The sequence below is a fragment of the Eumetopias jubatus genome, unplaced genomic scaffold (assembly GCF_037043125.1).
Source record: "Eumetopias jubatus isolate StellerSeaLion01/CBP00866 unplaced genomic scaffold, mEumJub1_p1.0 scaffold_12, whole genome shotgun sequence".
In the NCBI taxonomy this organism is placed as follows: Eukaryota; Metazoa; Chordata; class Mammalia; order Carnivora; family Otariidae; genus Eumetopias; species Eumetopias jubatus.
The window spans coordinates 92,679,821-92,703,475 of NW_028274818.1; the positions used below are offsets into that span (position 1 = coordinate 92,679,821).

Below are 23,655 nucleotides of genomic sequence, written 5' to 3' on the forward strand. Positions count from 1 at the left end.
AGCTTCTCGTTGCATCTGAGCTGATGGAAAGGGTAAATAGATGTGGCAAAGCTGCAAGCGGAAGGAGATGGAAGTCGGCAGCTTTTCCCTGTTCTGTGAAGTGGGGAGGGAGGGAGGTGGGAGTGGGGACGGGCTGGAGAATGTAAGAGCTCGGATTAGCCACTCCGGGGAACTGGACCCCGCCCCCCCCAGCCTGGGCAAGAGAAGGAAAGGCACTGATCCAAATGAGAGCCGGCTGCTCTGCCCAACTGTGCCAGGACTGCGGACCCAAGGGAAAGAGGAAGGTAGGCCCCTGAGCAAAATCAGCGCCACTGAAAGTGGAGTGCAGAAGGTGGAGGCTTGGCGTGGGGCTGACACACAGACCAGTGTCCAGGCTCTGACTGGTCCCCCCTGGCTCAAGGCAGCAGAAGGCCTGTGAGGCTCTCTGGGTGCGGATCGGTTACCTGCCGAAGGCTTCCACCATCATACAACGGGGCTGTAGAGACTTGGTCCTGATGTCACTGGTTATGTTTTTCCTCTCCTTGAAGTACCGGCATGAGCCCTGGATGCCGTCCTTATTCTCTAAGATCATGTGAATGGGGTAGACATCCTCCAAAGCAACTGGATCCCTCCGGGACTCCAAAATTCCGGTTTCCAAGTCAATCTCTTCATACCTAAAAGGGAGAAAGAGACAAATACCAAACCACAACTCAAATTTTCAAATAATACATACTTGGCTCATTCTTCTTTTCTTTCTTTCTTTCTTTTTTTTAATTAAAGATTTTATTTTTAGAGAGCTAGCGCTCCAGGAGGGAGGGAAAGAGGTAAAGAATCTCAGGCGGACTTCATGCTGGGAGCCCAACACAGGGCTGGATCTCACGACCCTGAGATCATGACCTGGGCTGAAACCAGAAACCAAGAGCCGGATGCTTAACTGACAGAGCCACCCAGGCGCCCCTGGCGCATTCTTCTGACAACCTCCCACTGAGATCAGAGAGGAGTGAGCTCACTCGGTCCTCCAGCCTTGCAAATGCAGATTAGAGCAGCATTCCTGCCTTTCTACCCCAGAGAACACAGACCTTTCCAGGGTCCCCCAAATCCATTCCAGAAGCTGAATGCTAGAACCAGAACCATCTTACTGGCCCAAGTCATGGCCTTTCGGTTTCCCTCCAAATCCAGTGCCTGCAAATCTGTTAACAATTTTCACCTCGGAATCCTCAGTCCTGTCTTTTCCTCCAAACACCTTTAATTCAAGGAGATCCAAATCAAAGTTATGACTGCCTCTCCCCGCCTCCAGTGAAGTCCCTCCTTTCCGCTTTCTCCCAGTTATGTCGTATCAATGCCATGGGGACAACTTTGACTTGCGTTTCTTCCCTTACTGAATTAGCCAAGTTTGTAAGGCTTTCCTTGCAAACCCTGCTCACAGCTAGTCTAGTTGATGCTAAAACCCACTTCTATTTATCAGCTCTTTCCCTCCTCGCCTTCTCTGTGACCTCTGCCCTGCTTTACTCTCCATTCCCAAATCACATCTTGGGCCATCTGCCTGGAGGCAGCTGTGGACTGCTGTCCTCTCTCCAGTCACACCTTCCTAGGCTTCTTTGACCTTCCTAGTTGACCATCCAGCCTTTCCATGTAGGCACACCTGAGGGCCATGTCTTAGTGGCTCCCATCACACCGCATTCTCTTCCAGGGATGATCCTGGCCCACAGCTTCAATATCCAACCATATGGATGACTCCCCCTGTCCAGCCCCATCCCTCCCTCTGGCCTGCTTTCGCCCATGAAATCACATGTTTACCAAACAGAATCTCCACTTGGATCACCCAAATGAACCTTGAACTCAATGTGTCTCAAAGTACATTCAGCATCTTGCCCCCCTCCCCCGAGACTCAACCACCTTGCTGCTCTTCTGTGTTCCCTACTAACAGTGAAGGACATCAATATTCACTCAGGAACCCAAATATCAGGAACCAGAAGCCATTATCCCTGATGCCCCCCTCTCCTTATACCCCACGTCCAGTCACCAAATCCTCTTGATTCTTCTGCTTCATTATGTCTTGATTCCATTTGCTTCTCTTATTCTCAGCTGTACTACAGTAAGCAAAACTGATGTGGGGAAACAAAGGCAAGAAGAAAATTTCCTTATAACCTGCAGCCCACTGTCACTTAAGGCAGGAAGAGTATAGTTCCTCCAGGAAGCTCCCAACTGTCTTAAAGTTAAGGCTTCTCTAGAGGGAAGAACCACCTTAGCTTGCAAACAGCCAGGCCTCCAGGGTCCTGGTGAGTCTTCTTTAGCATAGGAGTCCTTTTGGAAACCTCCCTTTGTCTTTACTTCCCCCAACTTCAAAGTGTATAAATCAGTCCCTCCTCACAACCCCAGTGTAGCTCTTTCTACCCAGAGGGCCCTGTCCCCCCCCTTTAACGAAAGCCTTCTAGCACCAAAGACTCCTGCAGAATTCTTTCTCCCCCATTGGCTCCGAACTCCAACCTACAAACCACGTCAAAACCATGATTGGTTGTTTCTGATTGGATTACTAAAATCTCTCACCTTCACAGTTTGCCCTCAGTCTGACCCTCCTTTGGGTGGGGTGGGGGGAGGGGGGAACTTCCAACCGTTCTTTTGATAAAGGATAAACTCTTAAAGTGGATTAAAAGACCACTGATTACCTCTCCAGTCTAATCTGGTTAAGGGCAGAGAGGATTCTGTACCCCAAACTTCAAGGATTCAAATTCTGGGTTCTGCTCTTGCTAGTTGATAATCTTGAACAAGTCGCCTATCCTCTCTGTGGCCGAATTTCCTCTTCGGGAAAATGGGGGTGATAATACCCACCTCCTAAGGTTATTGTAAAAATTAACTTGCTATATGTCAGGATCTTAGCAAGTCCCAGCTCACAATAAACATATGCAAGTGCCAACTATTATTCCCCATTCCCCATCTCCCAATCCTACACTTCAGCCAAACTTAACTTATTTCTCTTCCTTGAGGCTTTCACATTTCCTATTCTCTCTCCAGAATACTCTGCCAACTGGCCACCTAAATCCAATCTTTAAGTCTTGTTTTGGACAGTATTATCTCTGGGAACTTCTGTCAATTCGGCACAACAGCAGACTCTATAGTGACAGACTGCCTGGGTTCAAATCAACACTCGGTCACTTATAATCTCTGTAACGTTGGACAGGTTACTTAATCTACGACTCCGTTTCTTCTTCTGCAAAATGGGGAAGATAACAGCTCCTATTGCTGAGGATCAAGTGAGTTCAATCTCCTGAAGCTGCCAGAACAGGAGCTTATAATATAGTTACCAGGCCAAAAATAAGCACTCAATAAATGCTAGCCGCTGTTGTTATTATTACTACTGCTAAACGTGCTGTTATGCAGATCTCTAGTTGCCTCAGGCTCTCTAGCCCAGCACTGAATGAATGCCCCACAAAGAGTGGCTAAACTCAACGGTCTCCAGTCTTGATCTAAACTGACTTCCTATCCACCACGAAAGAGGAGTACTCTTTGAAGCCTGAAGAATAACCCCTCCCCAGTCCTGCTCACCACCATCCAAACACCTACACGGACCGAATGGGACATCACTAGACGACCCCAAACTCCACCAGACGTCCGAGCTCTACCAGGCCCGAGGGACCCCCAGCCACCCTTACACCGCGCCCCCCATCAGACTCGCGGTCCTCCCCCGATGCCACTCCTTTCCCCCGCCCCCTCCCATCAGAACCTGGGCCCCTCCCAGCGCCATCGGACGCCGGGCTCTGCGCCCGCCCGACCGCCCGCCCGCCTCAGGGCCAGGCCGCTGACCGGTCCTGGAGCTGGAGGTCGGGTCGCTCCCGAGGCTCTTCATAGAAGCTGATGCCCGGGTGGGTGGCAAGGGCCCGCCAGAGGAACTCCTGCGTGTAAGGCTCCAAAGGCAGCGGGAAGGGAGGCACTCGCGTCTCCAGACGGCTCCAAAGCGCGGGCAGACACAGGCCATCAAGCCCCTCCAGGGCCACCTCGTCCAACAACGACTCCAGCGCGTCCATTGCTACTTCTGTTTGCAGCTCCCCGGGCGCCTGCGCACCAGGACACTAAGGGCCCTCCAGCGCGCCTGCGCACAACGATCGGCAGCCCTGGGAGGCGGGTTGGACCTAGAGATAGGAGGAGGAGTTCCAGAGCTCCGGCGTGACGTCACGACCTTTGGGGGCGGGATCAGTCCGCGGGACTCCACCGCCATTGGTCCGGAACCCCGCAGTAACCAGGGGAACTGCAAACACTGTAGGGGCCGCTTCCGGTTCGAGCACCCGGAACCGCCGCCTCTAGGGATGGACGGTGAGTGGCCGTGGGCCCCTCCGGGCGGTTGGGCAGTTATTCTCCCATATCTCCCTCGGCTCCCTCGGAGAGAATCCTAGGAAAGACAGCCCTTGGCCGCCACTGCCTGACCCAGGGTGGTCTCTGGTCGGAGGGAAAGGGAGCCCTAGTGGTCCGGGATGGGAAGAAGAGGCTGGGGGGGAGTGGTCAGTGGTTTGGCCCCTGTGCAGAGCTGTGTTGGTGTAGGAACCCGGTACAGGCCGGGGGCTCAGGAGAGGTTTAGAGTGGAAAGAGGTAGAAGTCTGAAGGGGGGTCTTGTGTGTCTTCCTCGGGTGTGGAACTGTGAAATCTGGGAGTTGGTATGGGGGTAAGCGTCATCCTGGGGAGTGCGGTCGTCAGCTACTGGGCAAACGGAGTTGGTAAGGTGGGTGGACCAAGTCGAGGGCATACTCTTTTTCTGAGCTTTGAGTACTGTTCAGTGCCAGGAACTCTGCAAGACTGTCAGGTAACACGTCGTTAAGCTTCATAACAGCCCATTGAGGTCAGTGGTGTGATCCTGTTTTGCAAATGAAGAAACTGAGGCTCAAAGAAGTTAAGTTAACTTGCCCCAAATCAAACAGCCAGCAAGCGGCAGAGTAAGAAACTCAGACACTCTGCCTCTGGAGCTGAATTATAGAGCTTTGAGATTTGGAACGGATTTCAGAGGCCCTTCATTCCAGACGTTGCAAATGGCAATATCTGCAGGGGCAAATCTGGTGGGCTGGATTGGGCTGTGACTGAAAATCAATTCCGTTTCTGAAAGGAAAGCTTCTCACTCAGTTCCAACCAGTTATTTTCCTGGGGCACTTCTCTAAATACCATGACACGCAATCAGTCTGAGGGCCAGATGTCCAGATGCCGCCTGTGGGCCACTATTTAGGGTTCCCTGATTAGAATCATGGAACTGACCATTCAAAATAATCTAAAAATAGGCTACTCTAATCTCATTTTGAAGGTAGGAAGACTAATGTCTAGACAGACTGTTAGGATCTGTGCTAGAATCCATATCATTGTTCTCATTTCACCACCATCCCTTACTTCTGGGAATGTGTTCCTTGTACCCACTTAATGCAGTGTGGGGGAAAAATTTTTTTTAATTCAACAGTCTGATATGTACTTAAAAGACATCTTTGCCCTTTGTACTTCAGAGGTACTATAAAATGTCATTTGCAGTTTGCCTTGTGGAAAGATCAATGTAACATTGCTACAGAACAACAGTTCTCAAATACTTTTGATCTCAAGACACCTTTACGCTCTTACCTCAAAAGAGCTTTATGTATAGTATATCTATGATATTTACCGTATCAGGAATTAAAGCTTATAAAATCTTAAAACATTCATTTATCAGTTACTTAAAAATAACAGTAAATTTGGGGCACCTGGGTGACTTACTTGGTTAAACATCCAGATCTTGGTTTCGGCTCAGGTCATGATCTCACGGGTTGTGAGATTGAGCCCCGCATTGGGCTCCACACTCAGCAGGGAGTCTGCTTAAGATTCTCTCCCTCTGCCCCTCCCCACACTCGCGTGTGCTCTCTCTCTCTCTCAATAAAATAAGTCTTAAAAAAATAACACTAAACCCGTTACTTCTGAATATAATTAATAATTTTAATGAAAAATAGCTATGCCCCCCCTCCAAAAAAACTAGTGGGAAGAAGGGCGTTATTTTACATTGTCTCAAGTCTCTTCAATGTCTGGCTTGATAGGAAATAGACTCTCATTTCTGCTTCAGCAACCAAATTGTTGTGACTTTTGGCTAATGTATATGCAGAAAGTCTGGCCTCATAGATTTTAATGGTAGACATTCTTTTTTGATACTACACCAAAACTTAGCAAGTGGTAGTTTCTTGAAGGGTATGTACAGTGTACCATCTGAAACCAGATTGATGAACTTTTGTACTCTGTTACATTAAAATCCATTGATTTATCTTGCCCTTTTTTCAGATATTTTGCCCATGTATGATTTTATTACGTTAGGCATTGGTCATTTGGAAAATGTTGGCTTACTGAGTTATGCAGATCTTCCACATGTTGACATTTCAAATTCCATTATGTAATACCAAGTGGAATGTCATTATACAATATCAAGAAAATCCCATTTGTTAATATCACCACCTATCTCATTTTTTTAGAAAAAAGTTTAAGGTGCTAAACTCAAGGTAGTAGAAACAAGTTTTCATTTGGGCAAAAAACACTATCAGTTGTTTCCTTGAAAAGACTGACTCACTTTTTTTTACATATTGAGAAAATGTCTGTGAAATACCCAAATCTGAATAACCATAGTTTGTTAGTTATGCATTCAAGTAAAAATGGCATTCTGTACGTATGTGGCTAGTTCAGCTGGTAACTCAAACAAGCACACAAGTGTTTTCTTTGGCTTATAGCAGAAGTGCTTGATGTGCACTTCCCATTGTGTCACACAGAATATTAAAAAGATGTGTACTCCTGAGGTGAAATTGAATAAAATTAATTTTTACAATTTCGTAAGGATATTCTTAGGTGAAAGTGATTTTGTTGTTGTTGTTGTTTTATCATGAATACATGATAAAGAATATAATGATTACTAGGACAGTTTGGTGCCGCTGCCTTGTAGCAGCTCAGGCCACAAGCAGTTTTACCTACTGTTGCTTTCCCATCATCAGTGCAAATATCAACACAGTGAAGATGTCTTAGAATTGTGATGAAAATAGTTTTGTCCTTGTGAACCCCTCTTCCTCCCAGAGTCTAGGGAAAACAGTTTGAGAAACATCGCTATAGACCATTTTCTTTCTTTTTTTGAAGATTTTATTTATTTATTTGAGAGAGAGAGAGTGAGCAAGAGAGAGAGAGAGCACACACACAAGCAGGAGCAGAGGGAGAGGGAGAAGCAGACTCCCCACTGAGCAGGGAGCCTGATGCGGGGCTCCATCCCAGGACCCTGGGATCAGGACCCAAGCTGAAGGCAGACACCCAACCGACTGAGCCACCCAGATGCCCCTAGACCATTTTCAAGAAGTCAGTTCTGTCATCATCTTGCTCACTCCTGGAGCATTATCATGGCCCAATCAAGGCACCTGTTAATTTTCAGATTGGTTACAAAAAGGAAAAATGTGTTCTCTTTAAGAAAGCATTTGCCTGTGGCACCTGGGTGGCTCAGATGGTTAGGCATCTGCCTTCGGCTCAGGTCATGAGACCACAATCCTGGATTGAGCCCCGCATCAGGCTCCTGGCTCGGCGGGGAGTCTGCTTCTCTCTCTCTCCCTCTGCATCTCCCCCTGCTCATGCTGTCTTTCTCTCCCTGTATCTCTGTGTCTCAAATGAATAAATAAAATCTTAAAAAAAAGAAAGCATTTTCCCTAAGATTAGATTTAGCATTCAAAGGATCCCTTTTCCATTACAATTTTTAAAACTGAAAACTAGGGCGCCTGGGTGGCTCAGCCGTTAAGCATCTGCCTTCGGCTCAGGTCATGATCCCGGGGTCCTAGGATGGAGTCCTGCATCGGGCTTCCTGCTCGGCAGGGGGCCTGCTTCTCCCTCTCCCACTCCCCCTGCTTGTGTTCCTGCTCTCGCTATCTCTCTCTCTGTCAAATAAATAAATAAAATCTTAAAAAAAAACAAAACTGAAAACTAAAAATTTACACAACAGTTTTATAGGCACATACCTGTTGGGTAAAGTGAAGCATACTGTGATGAACTGTGAGTCTAGCCAACTAGATAAGCCAAGCCTGGCCTTGTTTACTTCCCAAACTTACAAAAGCCTAAGTATCTACCAAATATCCCCAAACTGGATTGTAATTTGGTTGATTCTGCATGGCCAAATCACCATGGTTTTTCACAACATTTTTCCTGGCCCATTGGTTTTGATTTGGGGCACGTTTTATCTGGCCCTGCAATGCGGCATGATGTAATGTTGATATAATTTGGAGGGCTGTATACCGGTGGATTCACATCTCAACTATGTTCTCTTGACCTCTCTGAGCCTCAGTTTTCCTGTCAATAAAATCGAGCTGATGATAAGGCTTACTTTGTTTTGTCTGGTAATCCACTGGTGAATTCAATGAGACTATGCATGAACGCACTTAACAGCAAGTCTGGCATGTAAAAAGTGCTCTGGCGTGGTAGCTAATGCTGTTAATTATCTGCAAATGGGCAGACTTCAGCTGGCAGACGAGGGAGGAGGGAATCTGCTGAAGCTCTCTAGCAAATAATAATCTTTGTAATTAGCTCACTGTTTGTTTAAAAGAGAAGCCGACGTGTGACATTTTTCATTTACCTGAAAGTAAACTGGCAACATGTGAGTCTTCTGCTATGAAGTGTTCACCTTTATGTTAAAGTCACATTTCCTCCAGTGCTTTTAAAATACGAGATGGTTCAAGAAAAAAATATTTCTACTCAGTTTTCAAGGAACATAATAATTAGACAAAAGTTCAGCACATCAACGTAATTAGAAAGGATTTTAAAGCTGTTCATTTGCTTTTGCTCTCCCCAGAGCAAATATTCAACATTTCCCCCACTTATCCTGCTCATTTGCTTAGTACACTTTCTCAAAGAATTAATAATGCCAAGATGAAATTTAGCCTAGCTTGTCTAAATAATCCCAAACTGCAAAATGGGTGACGGTTGAATTAGTAAGGTTTTGTTGAAAGTACACTGTCAGCATGTCTGGTCTCTTCTGTTCTGGTATGGTATTCACCTGGGCTCCCAGTGATTTGTCGATTTCTCTTACTACTTAAAATGAACTAAGCCAAAAATGATGTAAAATAAAACAAAGCAAGCATTCAGCAGGCAAAATAAATGTGTGGTCCATGGAGTCTCTATGTCTGTTTGTCTTCCTTCCTTCTTCACGCCCATCCTTGAATCTGATTCATTTCTTTAACTCTTGTATTTCTCAGTGTTCATCTCAACCTATGATTTTTAGCTTACAGGAAGTTGACACACTATGTTTTGCTTATTCTTCCTTAGGACATTCTTTTAATAACTCCACATTTCAGTGCTTTCCGTGTGCTAGAACCCAGAGATATCAAGATAAGACTGGATCCAGGTGAAGGGTAGATGGGAGTTTATTGTATTCTTCTTCTTCTTTTTTTTTTTCCTTTTAAAGTAGGCTCACCATGGGGCTTGAACTCATGACCTTGTGATCAAGACCTGAGCTGAGATCAAGAGTCGGATGCTTAACTGACTGAGCCACCCAGGCGCCCCTCCTTGCATTACCTTAAAACTTTCTTTAAGTTGATTTTTTTGAACATAGAAGTTAAAAATATTTTCATCTTAAAAAAAAATTGCGATGTAGCAAATTTGAAAATGAGTTCTTTATATCAGAGGTTACAGATTGGGGGCCTCTGGATGAATCAGCCCACAATCATGTTGCCTTGGCCCGTAATGTTTTATTTTTTTCAATTTTTGAACGAGTTGTCAATATTGAAAAATTGAGGGATTTCTCATAAATATCTGATTGTGGTATTTTCTTAACAAAAATCAATAAAGTCTATTAACACCGAACACAGAATCAGAACAGCTTCCTCATAGCTGGAGCTAAATGGAGACCACCCCTTTAGCAGGGAGGTGCACTTTCCAGGATGCCACAGCACCTCCCTGACTGGCCCCCCTCATTGCATGTGTTCCCTGCTTGGGCCCCAGAGGCATCTGAAGTTACCATCCTGCTCTTGTACTCACTTGGGCAATTTTGGAAATCCGTACGGGTTATTATTGCGTGGCACATTGTGCTATATATGTTTGTTCTCTTCGTTTTAATCTGAAAGAAAAAAAGAAGGGGGACCTATTCTCTGCCCTGAAGAACATCATAGTCTGGTGAGAAAGCCAGTCATCAACAGCTAACTACAATCCAACAGGGGAGTCCCTAGAAGATAGCATTTGTAAAGGTCTTCCCCTTTCTCAAAGCAATCTGGCTCCCTGCCTGCTTTTGTAAATAAAGATTTATTGGAACACAGCTATGCCCACTTGCATATAAATGCATACAATCTATGGCTATTTTCATGCTTCAGTGGCAAAGTTGACTAGTTGTGGCAGAGACCATATGGTCCATAAAGCCAAAACTCTTTACCATCTGGCCCTTCCCTGGAAAAGTTTGCTGACTCCTGTCATAGAGGATCCAGTTGAATTTTTTTTTTAAGATTTTATTTATTTGTTTATTTATTCATTTATTTATTTGACAGAGAGAGTGAGAGAGCACAAGCAGGGGGAGCAGCAGAGGGAGGGGGAGAAGCAGGCTCCCTGCCGAGCAGGGAGCCTGATGTGAGGCTCGGTCCCAGGACCCTGGAAGATGCTTAACCATCTGAGCCACCCAGGTGCCCCTCCAGTTTGATTCTTGAGACAGCTCCATATGATACTGACTATCATTGGGCCCATTTATACCCCACAGCAGGTAGCAGAGCTAGGACGCAGCCAAATAAAGTGTACGCTCTAGACTTTGTATATGTCTAGAGTATGTCAGCAAAGACCTATCTCAAACTTGGCCCCATCGGTGTGTGGCCAGGTTGTTACACTTGGGAAGTGAGTCTGTGGGCAAGGCCTACCCCTTAGGCTGGTTTAAAAGGCATGGCCCTTGCCTACCTCCTTGGCTCCCTTGGGATCTGACCCCGTGGCTGCTCTTCTGTTTCCAAGTAGGAGAGGGCTTACAAGGAGCAACGTGGCTAGTTGGAAGGAGGAGCTTGGTGCTGTTTACAGTGCACTTTATGTAAGAATAAGGAAGTGTCCATTGTCCTCAGCAGCACCAGACTCACTGCTGTTTGCCCCATGGATTTGAACAGCTTGACCCTTGTAACTTTAGCACCTTGGACACAGCACCTTAAATCAGAGAATTTTCCTGGGGAAGCCATGTGCCTCCCTTCCCCTATCCCTTGGTTGGTCTGCTGGCCTCCAGTCTCATGTTTAGATACCCACCCTGCCTCATGTCCAGAGGCATTATAGTGGGCTGAACTGGGTCCATTGATGTGTTTTTATGTATTTAAAAATAGTGATTTCTCATAAAAACCTGGATTTTTCAGTCTCTCCATGGAACGGTGCTTTGGCCCTGTTGGGCCTGCATTCCCACAAAGCCCCGGTCCTCCAGCACTGAATGTTGGTCCCCCTTGACCTTGAACATGTGATGACAGTTTGACCTCTTCTGGCCAGTGATGCTGGTCATCAAGTGCCTTTTTCTTGCATTGAGAATATTAGCCTAAGCCTCTAGGCATCTGAAATTTCAACCGCTGCCCAAGCCACCTCGGGAAGTTGGCCATTTCTTGAGCACACCGTATTCTTTCCCATCTCCCTGCCTTCCCCTTGCTGTGTTCCCTGCCAGCTGTCACCTGCAAGTCACCTCCACACTGTGGATTATGGTGTCTGATACCACCTGCAGAATTAACTCCTCCCACATGCTGGGATCCCATGGCCCCCTCGTGTACCCTGCTGTATCACAGGTACTGGGCTCCATGCCTTTCCTCTTCCTTGAGGATAGAGACCCACTCTCGTTCTTTTGTATACCCAGCACTTGGCCCAAGGACTGGCACAGGGAGATGTACATGAGTGTTTGCTGGGCTGACATTGTAACCAGGAAAAAGATAAACTGATTTGTCCCTTAGCGAATTGCTGGCTGATCTCCATAAAGCAGGCAGGGAAAAAAGCCCTTGCAGCCAAGCCTACAGGACAAGCTTCCAGAGATCTCAGCTGGTTCCTCTTTCGCTAATGATTAAAGTATGGTCCCCCCAGACATTGTCCTTTGGAGTAGTTCAGGTGAGTCCTAATAACATGCCTTCACCTAGCTACCTTTACAATACCCCCAGCCACTGTTGTGATCCTGTTCTCCCTCTACTTTTCAGTTAGTGTTCCTGTCCTCCCATTTTCTTTCCCAGCAAGGTCACCATCACTCCCACCTCCTGCCTCATTTTTGACTCTGATGCTACCTTGACCACCCTTAGCTGATGGATTCTCTGGGGACAGCCCTTGACTTAACATGTCATTGGAGGATAGGAGGATTACTGGTGAATGCAGCACCAGGCAGGAAGTTGGACCACCACAGATACCTGGTCATCAATCCATGCAGGGACAACCACGCTCTTAAAAACTCTGAGTGACTTTGCAACGCAGTGTGTGTGCACATCTGCGTGTGTGTGTGTATGCACGTGCACATGCATGTGCACGTGTGATCTCTCTCAAGACTCCCAAACTATTTAGGGGTGCTTGGGTGCCTCAGTTGGTTAGGTGTCCAACTCCTGGTTTGGGCTCACGTCATGATCTTAGGGTCCTGAGATCAAGTCCCGCGTTGACTTGGCACTCAACACAGAGTCTGCTTGTCCCTCTCCCTCCCCTTCTGCTCCTCCCCCAACTCACTCAAGCACTCTCTCTCAAATAAATAAATAAATAAATAAATAAATAAAATCTTCAAAAAAAAGAATCCCAGGGGCAACCTGAGTGGCTCAGTCCGTTAAGCATCTGCCTTCAGCTTGGGTCATGATCCCAGGGTCCTGGGATTGAGTCCCACATTGGCCTCTCTGCTCAGCAGGGAGCCTGCTTCTCCCTCTCCCTCTGTATACAGCTCTGCCTACTTGTGCTCTCTCTGTCAAATAAATAAATAAAATCTTTAAAAAAAAAAGGATCCCAAACTATTTAGATACTTTTTATGAACCTACCTAAAATCAAAGAGAGTTAGTTCTGGAAGAGACTTAATAAATCTAGTCCAGGGAACTTGATAGATTTGTGAACTCTAAGGATCCTATGCAAGAATACAAGTTTAGAAGCCTGCAGGGGGCGCCTGGGTGGCTCAGTCTGTTGGGCGTTTGCCTTTGGCTTGGGTCATGATCCATGGGTGCTGGGATTGGGCTCCACATTGGGCTCTTTGCTCAGTGGGGAGTCTGCTTCTCCCTCTCCCTGTCACTCCCACTGCTTGTGCGCTCTCTTTCTCTGTCAAATAAATAGGTAAAATCTTAAAAAAAAAAAAAAAAAAAAAAGAAAAGAAAAGAAAGGAGCCTGCTGGGACCAGGCAGGTAATATAAGTGTCCAGGGTCTATTTCATTATGCTGCTTTATGTCAGATTCTTTCAACACCTATATACACTTTGCATACCTGGGAATATTCCTCCGTTTCTTTTATTATTATTTTATTTTTTTAATCAGAGAGAGAGAGAGAGTGAGCACAAACAGGGGGAGTGGCAGGCAGAGGGAGAAGCAGGCTCCCCGCTGAGCAAGGAGCCTGATGCCGGACTTGATCCCAGGACCTTAGGATCATGACCTGAGCCGAAGGCAGCCGCTTAACCCACTGAGCCACCCAGGTGTCCCTATTCCTCAATTTCATAAATAACTCAGTCGTCTACTAATTCCTTGAAGTATGTGGCTTCCTCCATCCCTCCATCATCTATAAAATAGAGATAATAGTTGTCCCACCCCCTGGAGTTATTGTGAAAATTAAAAGCGTTCATGGATGCAAAGCCCTTAGATCAGGACCTGGCATACAATAAGTACGTACGTGTTCGCTGCAGTTAGGATGATGACAATAATGATTCTCACTTTCACTGGAGATGTGGACACAAAGACCTTCACTTTAATCTTTACTGTAGGGGAAAACCTATCAGACCTGCTGATAAATGGCAGCTTGGACTTGACCTCAGTGGCAGGGAGACAACCAGCCAGTGGGGGCTGGGAACCAGAGGACACCATGCCATCTGTCGGGCCACTGTCCTCAGCTTCAGATGACTGTTGCCAGGCAGGAATGTAAGCCCTGTGTTGCCAGATCTTCCGGTTTTTCAGAATAATCCGGAACTCGGTATTTTAAAATGTGCTATCTCCCAAGCTGTAAATGTTGGCTGAAAAAAAATTTTTTTTCTTTTTTTTTTTAAACATTATGGAGACCCAGCAAATATCTGTGGGCTGGATTCAGCCAGTGAGTAACTTCCGATCTGGTCTGACCGCTGTCATTTATCAGATGTTGGGGCCGCGGCCTGGGGAGTTAACGTGCCTACAGAGGTGGGAGAACAGGCCCAGATCCATTTCTCTCCAGTGCCCCTCCCCCCTCCAACCTCCTAATGAGCCCTTGCAGTGGGAAGTCCTGTCTCTTGCCTGATTTGAGATGGAGATTTTATTTTAAGCCTGCAAACAGCAACCCTGAAAAACCAGGGCAGAGGATTAGACTCGCTCTCCTGCCCTCCTGCTCTCCCTGTTTTTGAGTTGGTGCTCACAAGGTGAGCCTTCCTCATCTGGGGAGGAAAGGAAGAAGCAGAGTTTGTGGAGACCTACCCAGGGGGCTCCAGTTCTGAGGCCGCATGACCTCGGGGGGGATTAGTTCCTTCATCTCTCGGTGCCTGGACTCTGAAATTATAAAATGGAGATTAATAGTAGGACTTCCTCATAGGGCTGCTCTGAGAATAAATGAATCCATCTATTTAAAGCCTTTAAAATGGTGCCCAGCACTCAATAGGCTCTCAGTAAAAATTAGCTGTCAGAGGAAGGAATGTATCTTTTTCTTTAGGATTCCAGGGGAGCTCATGCATCATTTCCTATGTTTTCCAGGACTACTTGGCAGCTCATTGTGGGGGGAGGGGAGGAGTGGAATGCAAATACTCAAAAGACACTTTAATTTGGATACATACACACAAGTTCACATAGATTCACAAATACAGTGTCCCCACTTGTAGTCAATGGGGGGCTGGGTTGGCCTGTGTAGTTGGAATGAGTTTGGGAACTTGTATGATGGATACAGAGGTCGACCAAAGTACATTTTAGCCTGGGAAGCATGCTGTCACATAAGCCACTGATTAGATTAGAGAAGTGTGGCATTTTCTTATCTTTACTGTTTCAAATGAAAAAAAATCAATATTTTCCAATTATCTCCAGTGGTGTATTAAACTCACTTTGTCATATTTCATTTCACCATCTGAGAAAGAGCAGGGGGATAAGGTCAGGAAAATACATTGTGAGAGAAGATGAAGTCTTCATAGCATTTCATACTCATGCCTCCTGTCCTCCCAGCATTGTCCATTCAAAAATTTGGTCATTCATTCATTCATTCATTCACACATTCTGGATATGTCTACTGATTTCCATTCCATTCCAGGCACTGTTCCAGGTATGGGAAATTCATGATAAAAAAAACAAACAAACAGTGGCCATATTGGGAGGGGATGGGGGGAGACAGACCACAACCACACTAGCAAAAAGATCAGACAGGGGCTGTGCAGAGGGTAAAAAGTAGGGAGGATGGTGGGCTAGTCCTCTCTGAGGAAGGAGGTCCCTTCAGGCTGAGATCTGATTGATAAGAAGGAGCCAACAAGAGAGGACCATGAGAGCAAAGGACCCGGAGAAGGAAGGAATCGTGAATCCAAGGAGCTGAGGAAAGACTGGCGGGCTGCAGGGGTGGGTGGTGTGGGTGTGAGCATGCGCCAGCAGAGAGAGAACCGTGCAGAGGGAAACGCACTGGAGGGTCAAGCCGGCAAGGGATACAGTCTCATTTTTAGTTGGCTGCCATGGGAAAAGGCCAGCAATAACGGAGGCAGGAGTCCAACTAGGTGGCTCTGTAATGATCATGGGCCTCACAGAGGGATGATGGGGAGGAAGGGACAGATTGAGGATATGTTTGGGAACCAGAGTCCAACAGAACTCACTGAGATCCATGAACATATAGTCAGCCATTTGTGGGAGAATGAACTACTTACTGCTAAGCACCTACTATGTGCAGGGCACCATTCTAAGCATTTCACATGTACCTTCTTAACGCCGACAATAGACCGAAATGGAATCGCACTCTCAGGGGTTCCACACAGGTATTGAGAAGCTGAGCCAGACAGGCCGACCCACAGCCTACCCTCTTTGCCACTGCACAGCATTGTCCCCAGGCTCTCATGTAATTATGAAGGCCGACAAAGAATGCATGGCTAAGCATTTTTAGAAGTGCACAAGCAAATGCGTGTAACAGTGTTCAGGTTATAAACAACCATTTCTGGCTGGCAGCTGCTGTTTGGGTTTGGAAAGGAAAAGAGGAGCTTAGCATGACTTGTTTATCTCAGGTAATTTGGCAGTCAACTGGGCCCCGGGAATTTGAGTTACACAGAAAATGCAAAGGAAGACTGACAGGGATATTGTTTCGGGCTTTCAGAAGACAGAGTGTGACTTAAAGCCCCCAGAACCAGCCTGGAGGCGCACATGGGGAATTGGAAGGAATCTGAAAGTGTGTCACAGAGCCCCTGTTTACCTGTCTTCCAAACAGTCACGCTTTTTGTCTAACAGATTTGTTATTATGATGAGATTTCATTAAAGAGCTCTCCCCGTTCCCCTGCAAAAATGGTCCATGGCATCTAGGTAAATAATGGGAGATTCTCCAGCCTTCTGCCTCGTTACCTATTAGGTTAGAATCTAGAAGCTTGCTTTGTTGGATCTGTATAGAGCTTTAAAAAAATTTTTTTTAGTTACTTGCCAATATTTAAAACTTAGAAGCTTTCTCCTAATACTGGACTTCTCTGGAAAAATCCAATCTGATGAGACTGGGCCCACATTCCTGCACGGAAACTAGCAGCTGGACCTGAATAGTGATTCCCCGGGGCCACTTGGGTTGCTCAGTTGGTTAAGCGTCCGTCTTGGTTTTGGCTGGGGTCATGTTCTCGGGGTCATGAGATCAAGACCCGCTTCTGGCTCCGTGCTGGGTGTGGAGCCTGCTTAAGATTCTCTCTCTCTCTCTCTCTCTCTCTCCCCCCCTCCCTCCCCCTCTGCCCCCCACCTCTGGCGCACTCTCTCTTTCTCTCAAAAAACAAAACGATAACAACAAAACCAAATAGCAATTCCCCTTGGGCTGGGCAGGTGCTCCCCAGGCTGCTCTGTCCCCACCCTGCCACCTTACTCTGCCACAGGTGTCTTTGCAAAGGCTGTAGGTGGGTGTCCAGGAAGCTGGGATGGGGCTAAAGGCCTGTGGGGGTGGGGTAGTACTGACAGTGGGGTTGGGGTGCTCCCATTCCTGGACTTGACACGAGGGGCTGCTGGCAGGCAGCAGAGAATAATGAACACTGGGTTAGCAGCCAGACTGACTGTGAACCCAGTTCTTCCCCCTCCTCGCTCTGACCTTGGGCAGGTTACTTCTCTGAGCCACATGGCTTTGTTGTTGTGCATGACAGGGGGGCCCCGAGAGCTGTCACCTGGGGAGGAAGCTGTCGGGGTAGGCGCTCAGTAAGCACAAGGAAACCACAATTTCCAGACAGCCCGTCTGGACAGGTCCCAGTTTTCCTTTCCTTGCTCTTCCTTCCTTTTTCAGTTTTCCTTTCTCTTCTTGTCTGGCCATTTCATAAAAACTTTGCCCTTAAATAAAGGAGCAGGTCACCAGTAGCGAATGACTTAGCCAAGAAACCACTGGTCCAAATACCAGAAACCCTATTTTGTCATCACTTCCTTCTTCTCTCTCACGCATTACAGATCGATCTCTTAAAAGAAGACAGTTTGTGCTCCTAAAATACCGTGCTGTCTTTCCGGCAAGCTTTTGGGTGCTAAAGTTCCCAGAGGCTACTCCATCTCCCTCCAGCAGACTAGCCCTTCTTGAGTTCCCTCATGGGAAGAGTCTACAGCATTTCCCGTTGTATTTTTTTAAAAATTTGAATCTGCCTTTTGGCCATTTAATATTTTAAGTTTCTTTTCATTTTTTCAAAAGGAGATAGGTCCAGATACATCATTCAAAAATAAAAACATATAAAAAGGAACAGTGATTCGTTGTCTTTGTACACGTAGCTCTGGGTGGTTCTTTATACAAATAGAACCAATGTGAGTATTTATTCTTACTTTCCTTTTTCTTGGAGAAAAGATTGCATAGTCCATACCCTTTCTGCCTCTTGATTTTTTTCAAGTAACATGACTATCTTATATATAAGGAGCTCGCTCATTCTTTTTTCCAGCTTCACAGTATTCTGTACCATTGTGTGGATTTGCTGTATTTACTCAACCAGTCCCTGCTGATAGACTTATGGGTCATTTGCAACATTTGCTATTGCAGGTTGTGATACAGTGAATATGCCTTGGTACATCCGTGTCCTCTTCGTGGAGGTAATTCTTTGTGGTGGATCCCTGGAAGTATTATTGCTAGCCCAAAAGGAAAATGCACTTGTGCTTTTGAGGATGTTGTTAAAATACCTTCCAAAGGGACTATGTTGTTCTCCACTCCCCTCCCCCCGCCACCCCTGTGCTCAAAAGTGTCAGCTTCCTAGCTCTTGCCAACAGTATGTTGTCAAACCTCGGATTTTTGCCAGTCTGATTAGTGAGATTAAGTGGTATTTGTCATTTAAATTAAATTCCATAGATATATAAAATGAGAGCAACATAAGTCCTTCTATTTGGACAACAGAAGAAATAAGCTCATTTTGTAACCTCACAGCAGTACCATCACCCCAGTGGAGAGAAACAAGTTCTTTGTTCAAAGCTCCTTTGTGGTGGGGAGGTCCCTGCATGGGCCCTCTCTGCCTGCAGGATTTCCACTGGATTTATTCTCCAAAGCCCAACCCTTCCTGCCAAGGCTGAGCATTTCACCTGAGTAGACGGGAGTAAGTGTCTAATGCCAAGCCTGCCTTACATTTTTGGCATCTTACAGCATTTACCTGGCTGGCTGGCAACGCCGTCTTCTTTGGTTGTTGGGAAATCATTTCATCTAACCCCCTTCCTAATTGCTCTAGGAACCCAAAGTACATTACGAAGCTGCATCACAGAAAGAATTGCTTACATCAGACTCCCTCCCCGGTCTATTCTTGTGTTCTGTACTTGTCTTTAACGCCCCGACTGAAGAGCAGTGTGGTCCGATGGTTAGGAGTGCAGGCTCCCAAGCCAGACTGCTCAGATCCAGATCAAGGCTCCTCAACTCACTAGCTGGGTAATTTGGGACAAGCTTCCTAACCTCTTTGGGTCTCAGTGACCGCATCTGACAAACGGGATAATATTTCTTGGGTAGCTGAGAGGAGTAAATGGGTTGATTCCTGGACTTAACCTGGAGCTCAGTGCCTGGCACAGAGTAAACGTGACTTAAGGTGAGCTCATGTGGTAATAACAATGATTAATATGATTGTGATGGTGATGATGTTAGTGACAGTAGTCATTAGGAGCACCCTGTCACTTACAAGCTACATTTTTGTGACCTCGAAAAAGCAGCTCATTCACCCCCTCAAAGTTTGTTTCTCATTTCTTCCTTGGTTGGTACCAACGGGATAGTACTGTCCATCTAGAGCAAGAGTCAGCAGACTGGGAGCGAAACCCAGCCTGCCGCCTGTGTTTGTGAAAAAGTTTTATTGGAACACAGTGGCACCCATTTGTTTACATACAGTCTAGCGCTGCTCTCGCTCCACAATGGCTGAGTCGAGTAGTTGTGCCAGAGACTTTACGATTTTATGAACTTATGGCCTGTAAGGTAAAAAATATTTACTCTCAGGGGCGCCTGGGTGGCTCAGTCCGTTAAACATATGCCTTCGGCTCAGGTCATGATCTCAGGGTCCTGGGATCCAGCCCCGCATTGGGCTCTCTGCTCAGTGGCGAGTCTGCTCCTCCGTCTCCCTCTGTGATCTCTCTTGCTTTCACTCTCTTTCCAATAAATAAATAAAATCTTTAAAAAATAAAAAATAAAAAATATTTACTCCTTGGCCCTTTCCAGGACAAGTTTATTGACTCCTACCCCACAGCAGTGGTTGTAAGGATGCAGGAGATCAAGCCTGTGCATTGATCCTGGCACATAGTAGGTATCCAGTTCAGTGGAGCTGTGTCCCCCAAGCTTTAACATTCATGAACTAGGTGCCCGGTTCTCACCCTCCCCCCTGCCACTCTCCTTCTCCCCTATAGGAAAAAACAGGGAGTAATTACCATGTGAATAATTTAGTTAGAAATACTGCAAAATGATATTATGCCTATGTATTTTTATCATGTACCATACATTTCCATATGCACCAAATATTTCACACGTTCAATAATCTACAGCAATGGATAGAAAAGGCTGTGTCCTGTGGACTGTACTTCACAGGAGGCTTACGCTCTTTTAAGGGTAATTCTGATGCTGATTTTCCCTTGCCTGGTGGTTTCAGAAGCTGACATCCAAGGAAGACATACCTCCCTTCTGAATGGTAGCTCTGAATATTATGATCTGCATCTAGAGCAAAGTAAAACCAAAGTGTCAGAATCTTCTAACCATCAAAAATGAATCCAAAGTGTGGATAAAATCTCTGATGTCCTAAGTGGGAGAATATTATATGCATTTATGTCTTTTTCGTTTTTGTTTTTTTTTCTTTATTCCCAGGCACACGTCTGTTTTATAATGTGAGTTACACATGTATCATTTACATTTGGCCTTATTTATCGTCTCATGGCTGAAACTAACAGGTCACCTTGCAAAATGCAGGGGAACACCCCCTCAATTTTGCAAGCAGCGTCTATTGATATTAGTGTCACTGTCTTCCACCTCCCTCCGGGAGTGTCGTGAGAATACGAGATATAAGTAAGAAGATACTTAGAGATGCTGAGTGCAGTAGACAGGTCCAGTGTAATCTCGTTCTTTCTGTCCTTGGCAAGAAGGAGCAGCCTCCACGTGCAGCTGCCCAGAGGAGAGAGGGGCTCAGTGGTGTGAGGATGGGGCGTTAGTTACAAGTGTACATAATTAGAGCGAATTATCTTCATTGGAAAATAAGCAAATTATTTTCCAATTTAATGAATAAGCAGCTTCTAATGAACTCCAGTAGAGAGATTTGCTTTCAAATTTCAGTAGTTAAGTTCTGTGTTCTTTGTATTAATGTGTTGCTTTTATGGCCCACCTTAATGTTTTTCTTACTGTTCTCTATTGGTGGAACAGAATTTTAGAGATGAAAAGCAACCCCAGAGGTGATTCAGCCTCTCATTTAAAATTTAAAACAAAGGGAAGAAAATAGGGCCCAGAAGGATCCTGTGGGATCCTGTGACTTATCCAAGATCCCATAACTGGTCTGCTGTCCACTGGACCAGGTCCCTAAGCGTGTGTCTGCCCAGCACTAGAAGGGCTGCAGCCAAACTCTGGGGACTGCCGTGCTTGCCCTTGGACTAGCTCTGCTTCCTTTTTCCTCCCTGGCTTTGTTCTGGGCCCGTTTCCCTGCTGACATCTTAACTTGCCTTGACACTTGCTTCTGCTGGTAGAACACTCTGGTCTGACCCCTGGTCTCCAACCCTCCCTGTCCCCTTCCAGCTCTAGACTAATCTCCTGGCTCTCGGCTCTGCCCTGCGTGGCCTACGACCTGGCATGTCATCCTCTCCATAGTGAGTCCCTTGACTGACAGCTAGTGCAGGGGTGGTCAAAGGTTTCTGGGAGCTGTCCACGCTGGTTCCTCCCTCCAGAGCATCAGGGGTCAGGAGGTTGAGATAAAATGGGCCCAACAACCCAGACCCCCTGATCCTTAATTCTGGGCCTTTTTCTTAGTTTTTTAAATGAATAAACCTTATTTTTAGAGCAATTTTAGGTCCATAGCAAAGTTGGGTAGGAAGTACAGAGCGTTTTCATATAACCCCCATCCGCACACACACACAGCCTCCCCCCACTGTTGGCATCCAGCACCTCAGTGGCACGTTAAGTGGGTGTCTTAAGTGGGTGGAACACAAGGGCAGGCATGTAGTCAGTTTCAGATCACTTCGTTCTGCCTTGGCATTCTCTGGTAGTCTGTCCCCCAAGGCAGGTGGCTTCTGACCGCATCAAAGTTCATACATGGAGATAGCCCTGCACCGGCCCTCTGTCTTCTTTGTCTATCCAAACCAATTTCAAATTCCTGGAGCTGGGATTCTGATTGACTGCAGTAGGGTCAGGCATCCATCCCCAGTGCACCATACTGAGGTTGGGGTCCTATATAGTCTTGGAGCTCCCCTCTGAGGACAGGGAGGAGAGAGAGAGAGAGAGAGAGAGAGAGAAGGAGGCAGTTTAGTGTGTCCTTATGAGCTGAGCAAATAACCCAGAAGACATCTACCATACCATGATATTGTATAATCCAGGATCTCCTATAAATTCTCCAGCTGCCTCTTTTCCAAATCCTTTATTAATATTGGCCCCAAATTCTGGCCATTGCCAGAGGTTCATCTTTGGACCTTTGCTCTTCCCCTCATTCTCACTTTCTTGGAAAGAGTGACTTGCGCTTCATCACCGGCTATAAGATCCCCCACCCCCCACACTTGTGTAGACCTACTCGAAGTGGCCACATCCAGAGACAAACATCTTTCCTCTGAGACTCAGTCCCTACTTCTTGCCTCTCAATAACTCATCGCTGTCTTTTTGCTCCTGCTTTGGAGTATTCTTGGCTAATGGGACATGTGGTACTGATTTTCTCATACATAGCCACCTGAGAGTAAAGCTGGATAATTTGGAAGACACATGGACAATGCACAGAGGTTCCCATTTTATAGTTTAAAACAAAGGCAATCCATTAATTTTCCATCAAGGAATCCTTTTGTAATGGACACTTCCATAAAAGTTGTGAAAACTGCATTTGGAACAGTATATTGAAACCTTGGGGTTTAAAGGCATGATGTTGAGCTGTTGAACTTATGCATACTTTCAAATGTTAGTCTTCCGGTTTTCTAAGAAAATCAACATTCTCGCTGAAATTGCCTGTTATATGGGAAATGTGGGTGATTACTGCTAATTCACATCTGTACCATCACCTCGGTGGTGAGTTTGGGGGTTTCGTGAAGCACATTGGTATGCACTCATCAAAGGTTATGTGTATGCGCAGAGTGGAAGGCATTTTTGTGGAAGGCATTTTATATAATTCCAAACAATTTAATAAAAATGTAATTCGACTGGGAAATCTACCGACGGCCCTTGCAGAGTGTGGATAATGTTCCAGATTAAGGAGCTGAGGCTTTGTTCATTACAGTCAAATAACGTGAGTGTGTGAATTACCATTTCCTTGCTGTTGGTCTATTTCAAGAGTATGCCATTTTCTCACTATAATAATAGGCTACATTTTCTTAAAATCATTTGATTATGATTGGTCCCGTCTATTCAGTTTGCAAATAAAAAGCTTTTGCAGTGATAAACTAGCAGTTTTAAAATAGCCTTAATCTCTGGTTCTGCTTTTGAACTGCTACAGGTCAGACTCTGCGAAAGGCTGACAGAGGCCGGTCATGCTCACGGGAGAAAAAGGAGGTAAATGTGTCACTGGTGAGGGTGGGTGGGAGGCAACTCTGTTTGAAGGGAGCCTGCTGGTGAATAAGTATTCCTGGATCTCCTACTTGTTTCTGAGTCTCCAGCCTGAATCCTGGACCAAAGGATAGTTGGCACCTCAAGTTCTCAACCAAAGTGTCACTGGTAGTAACAATCTCTTACGAAGTATATCAGTTAACTTTGTGTAACAAATGAAACCCACATTTCAGGGATGTCACACAGCAACGGTGCATTTAGTTCATGATTCTGTCGGTCAGCAGT

At 46.0% G+C, this 23,655-nt stretch overlaps 2 protein-coding genes across 7 annotated transcripts in view; one reads left to right on the plus strand and one right to left on the minus strand.

Annotated features, from left to right (window-relative positions):
- The window catches only part of GTF3C1 (general transcription factor IIIC subunit 1), a 72,948-nt gene extending 68,921 nt beyond the window's left edge, over positions 1–4,027 (minus strand). Inside the window, exons 1-2 of the mRNA XM_028109918.2 lie at positions 3,781–4,027; positions 444–653 (exon numbers count right to left, since the gene is read on the minus strand). Coding sequence (XP_027965719.1) covers positions 444–653; positions 3,781–4,001 — 431 coding nt within the window. The 5' untranslated portion in view covers positions 4,002–4,027. The remainder of the gene's footprint in view (positions 1–443; positions 654–3,780) is intronic.
- Positions 4,028–4,206: 179 nt separating this feature from the next.
- KATNIP (katanin interacting protein) overlaps positions 4,207–23,655 on the plus strand; it is a 187,450-nt gene continuing 168,001 nt past the window's right edge. For 5 of the 6 annotated variants that reach the window (XR_003610397.2, XM_028109841.2, XM_028109844.2 and 2 more), the window contains exons 1-2: positions 4,224–4,287; positions 23,321–23,376. Coding sequence is in view for 4 of the 6 variants with exons in the window: in XM_028109841.2 (XP_027965642.2) it covers positions 4,281–4,287; positions 23,321–23,376 (63 nt within the window). In the remaining 2 variants the exon portion in view is untranslated. Of the gene's footprint in view, positions 4,288–23,320; positions 23,377–23,655 lie in introns of all 6 variants that reach the window. The other variant, XM_028109842.2, reaches the window with a different exon arrangement.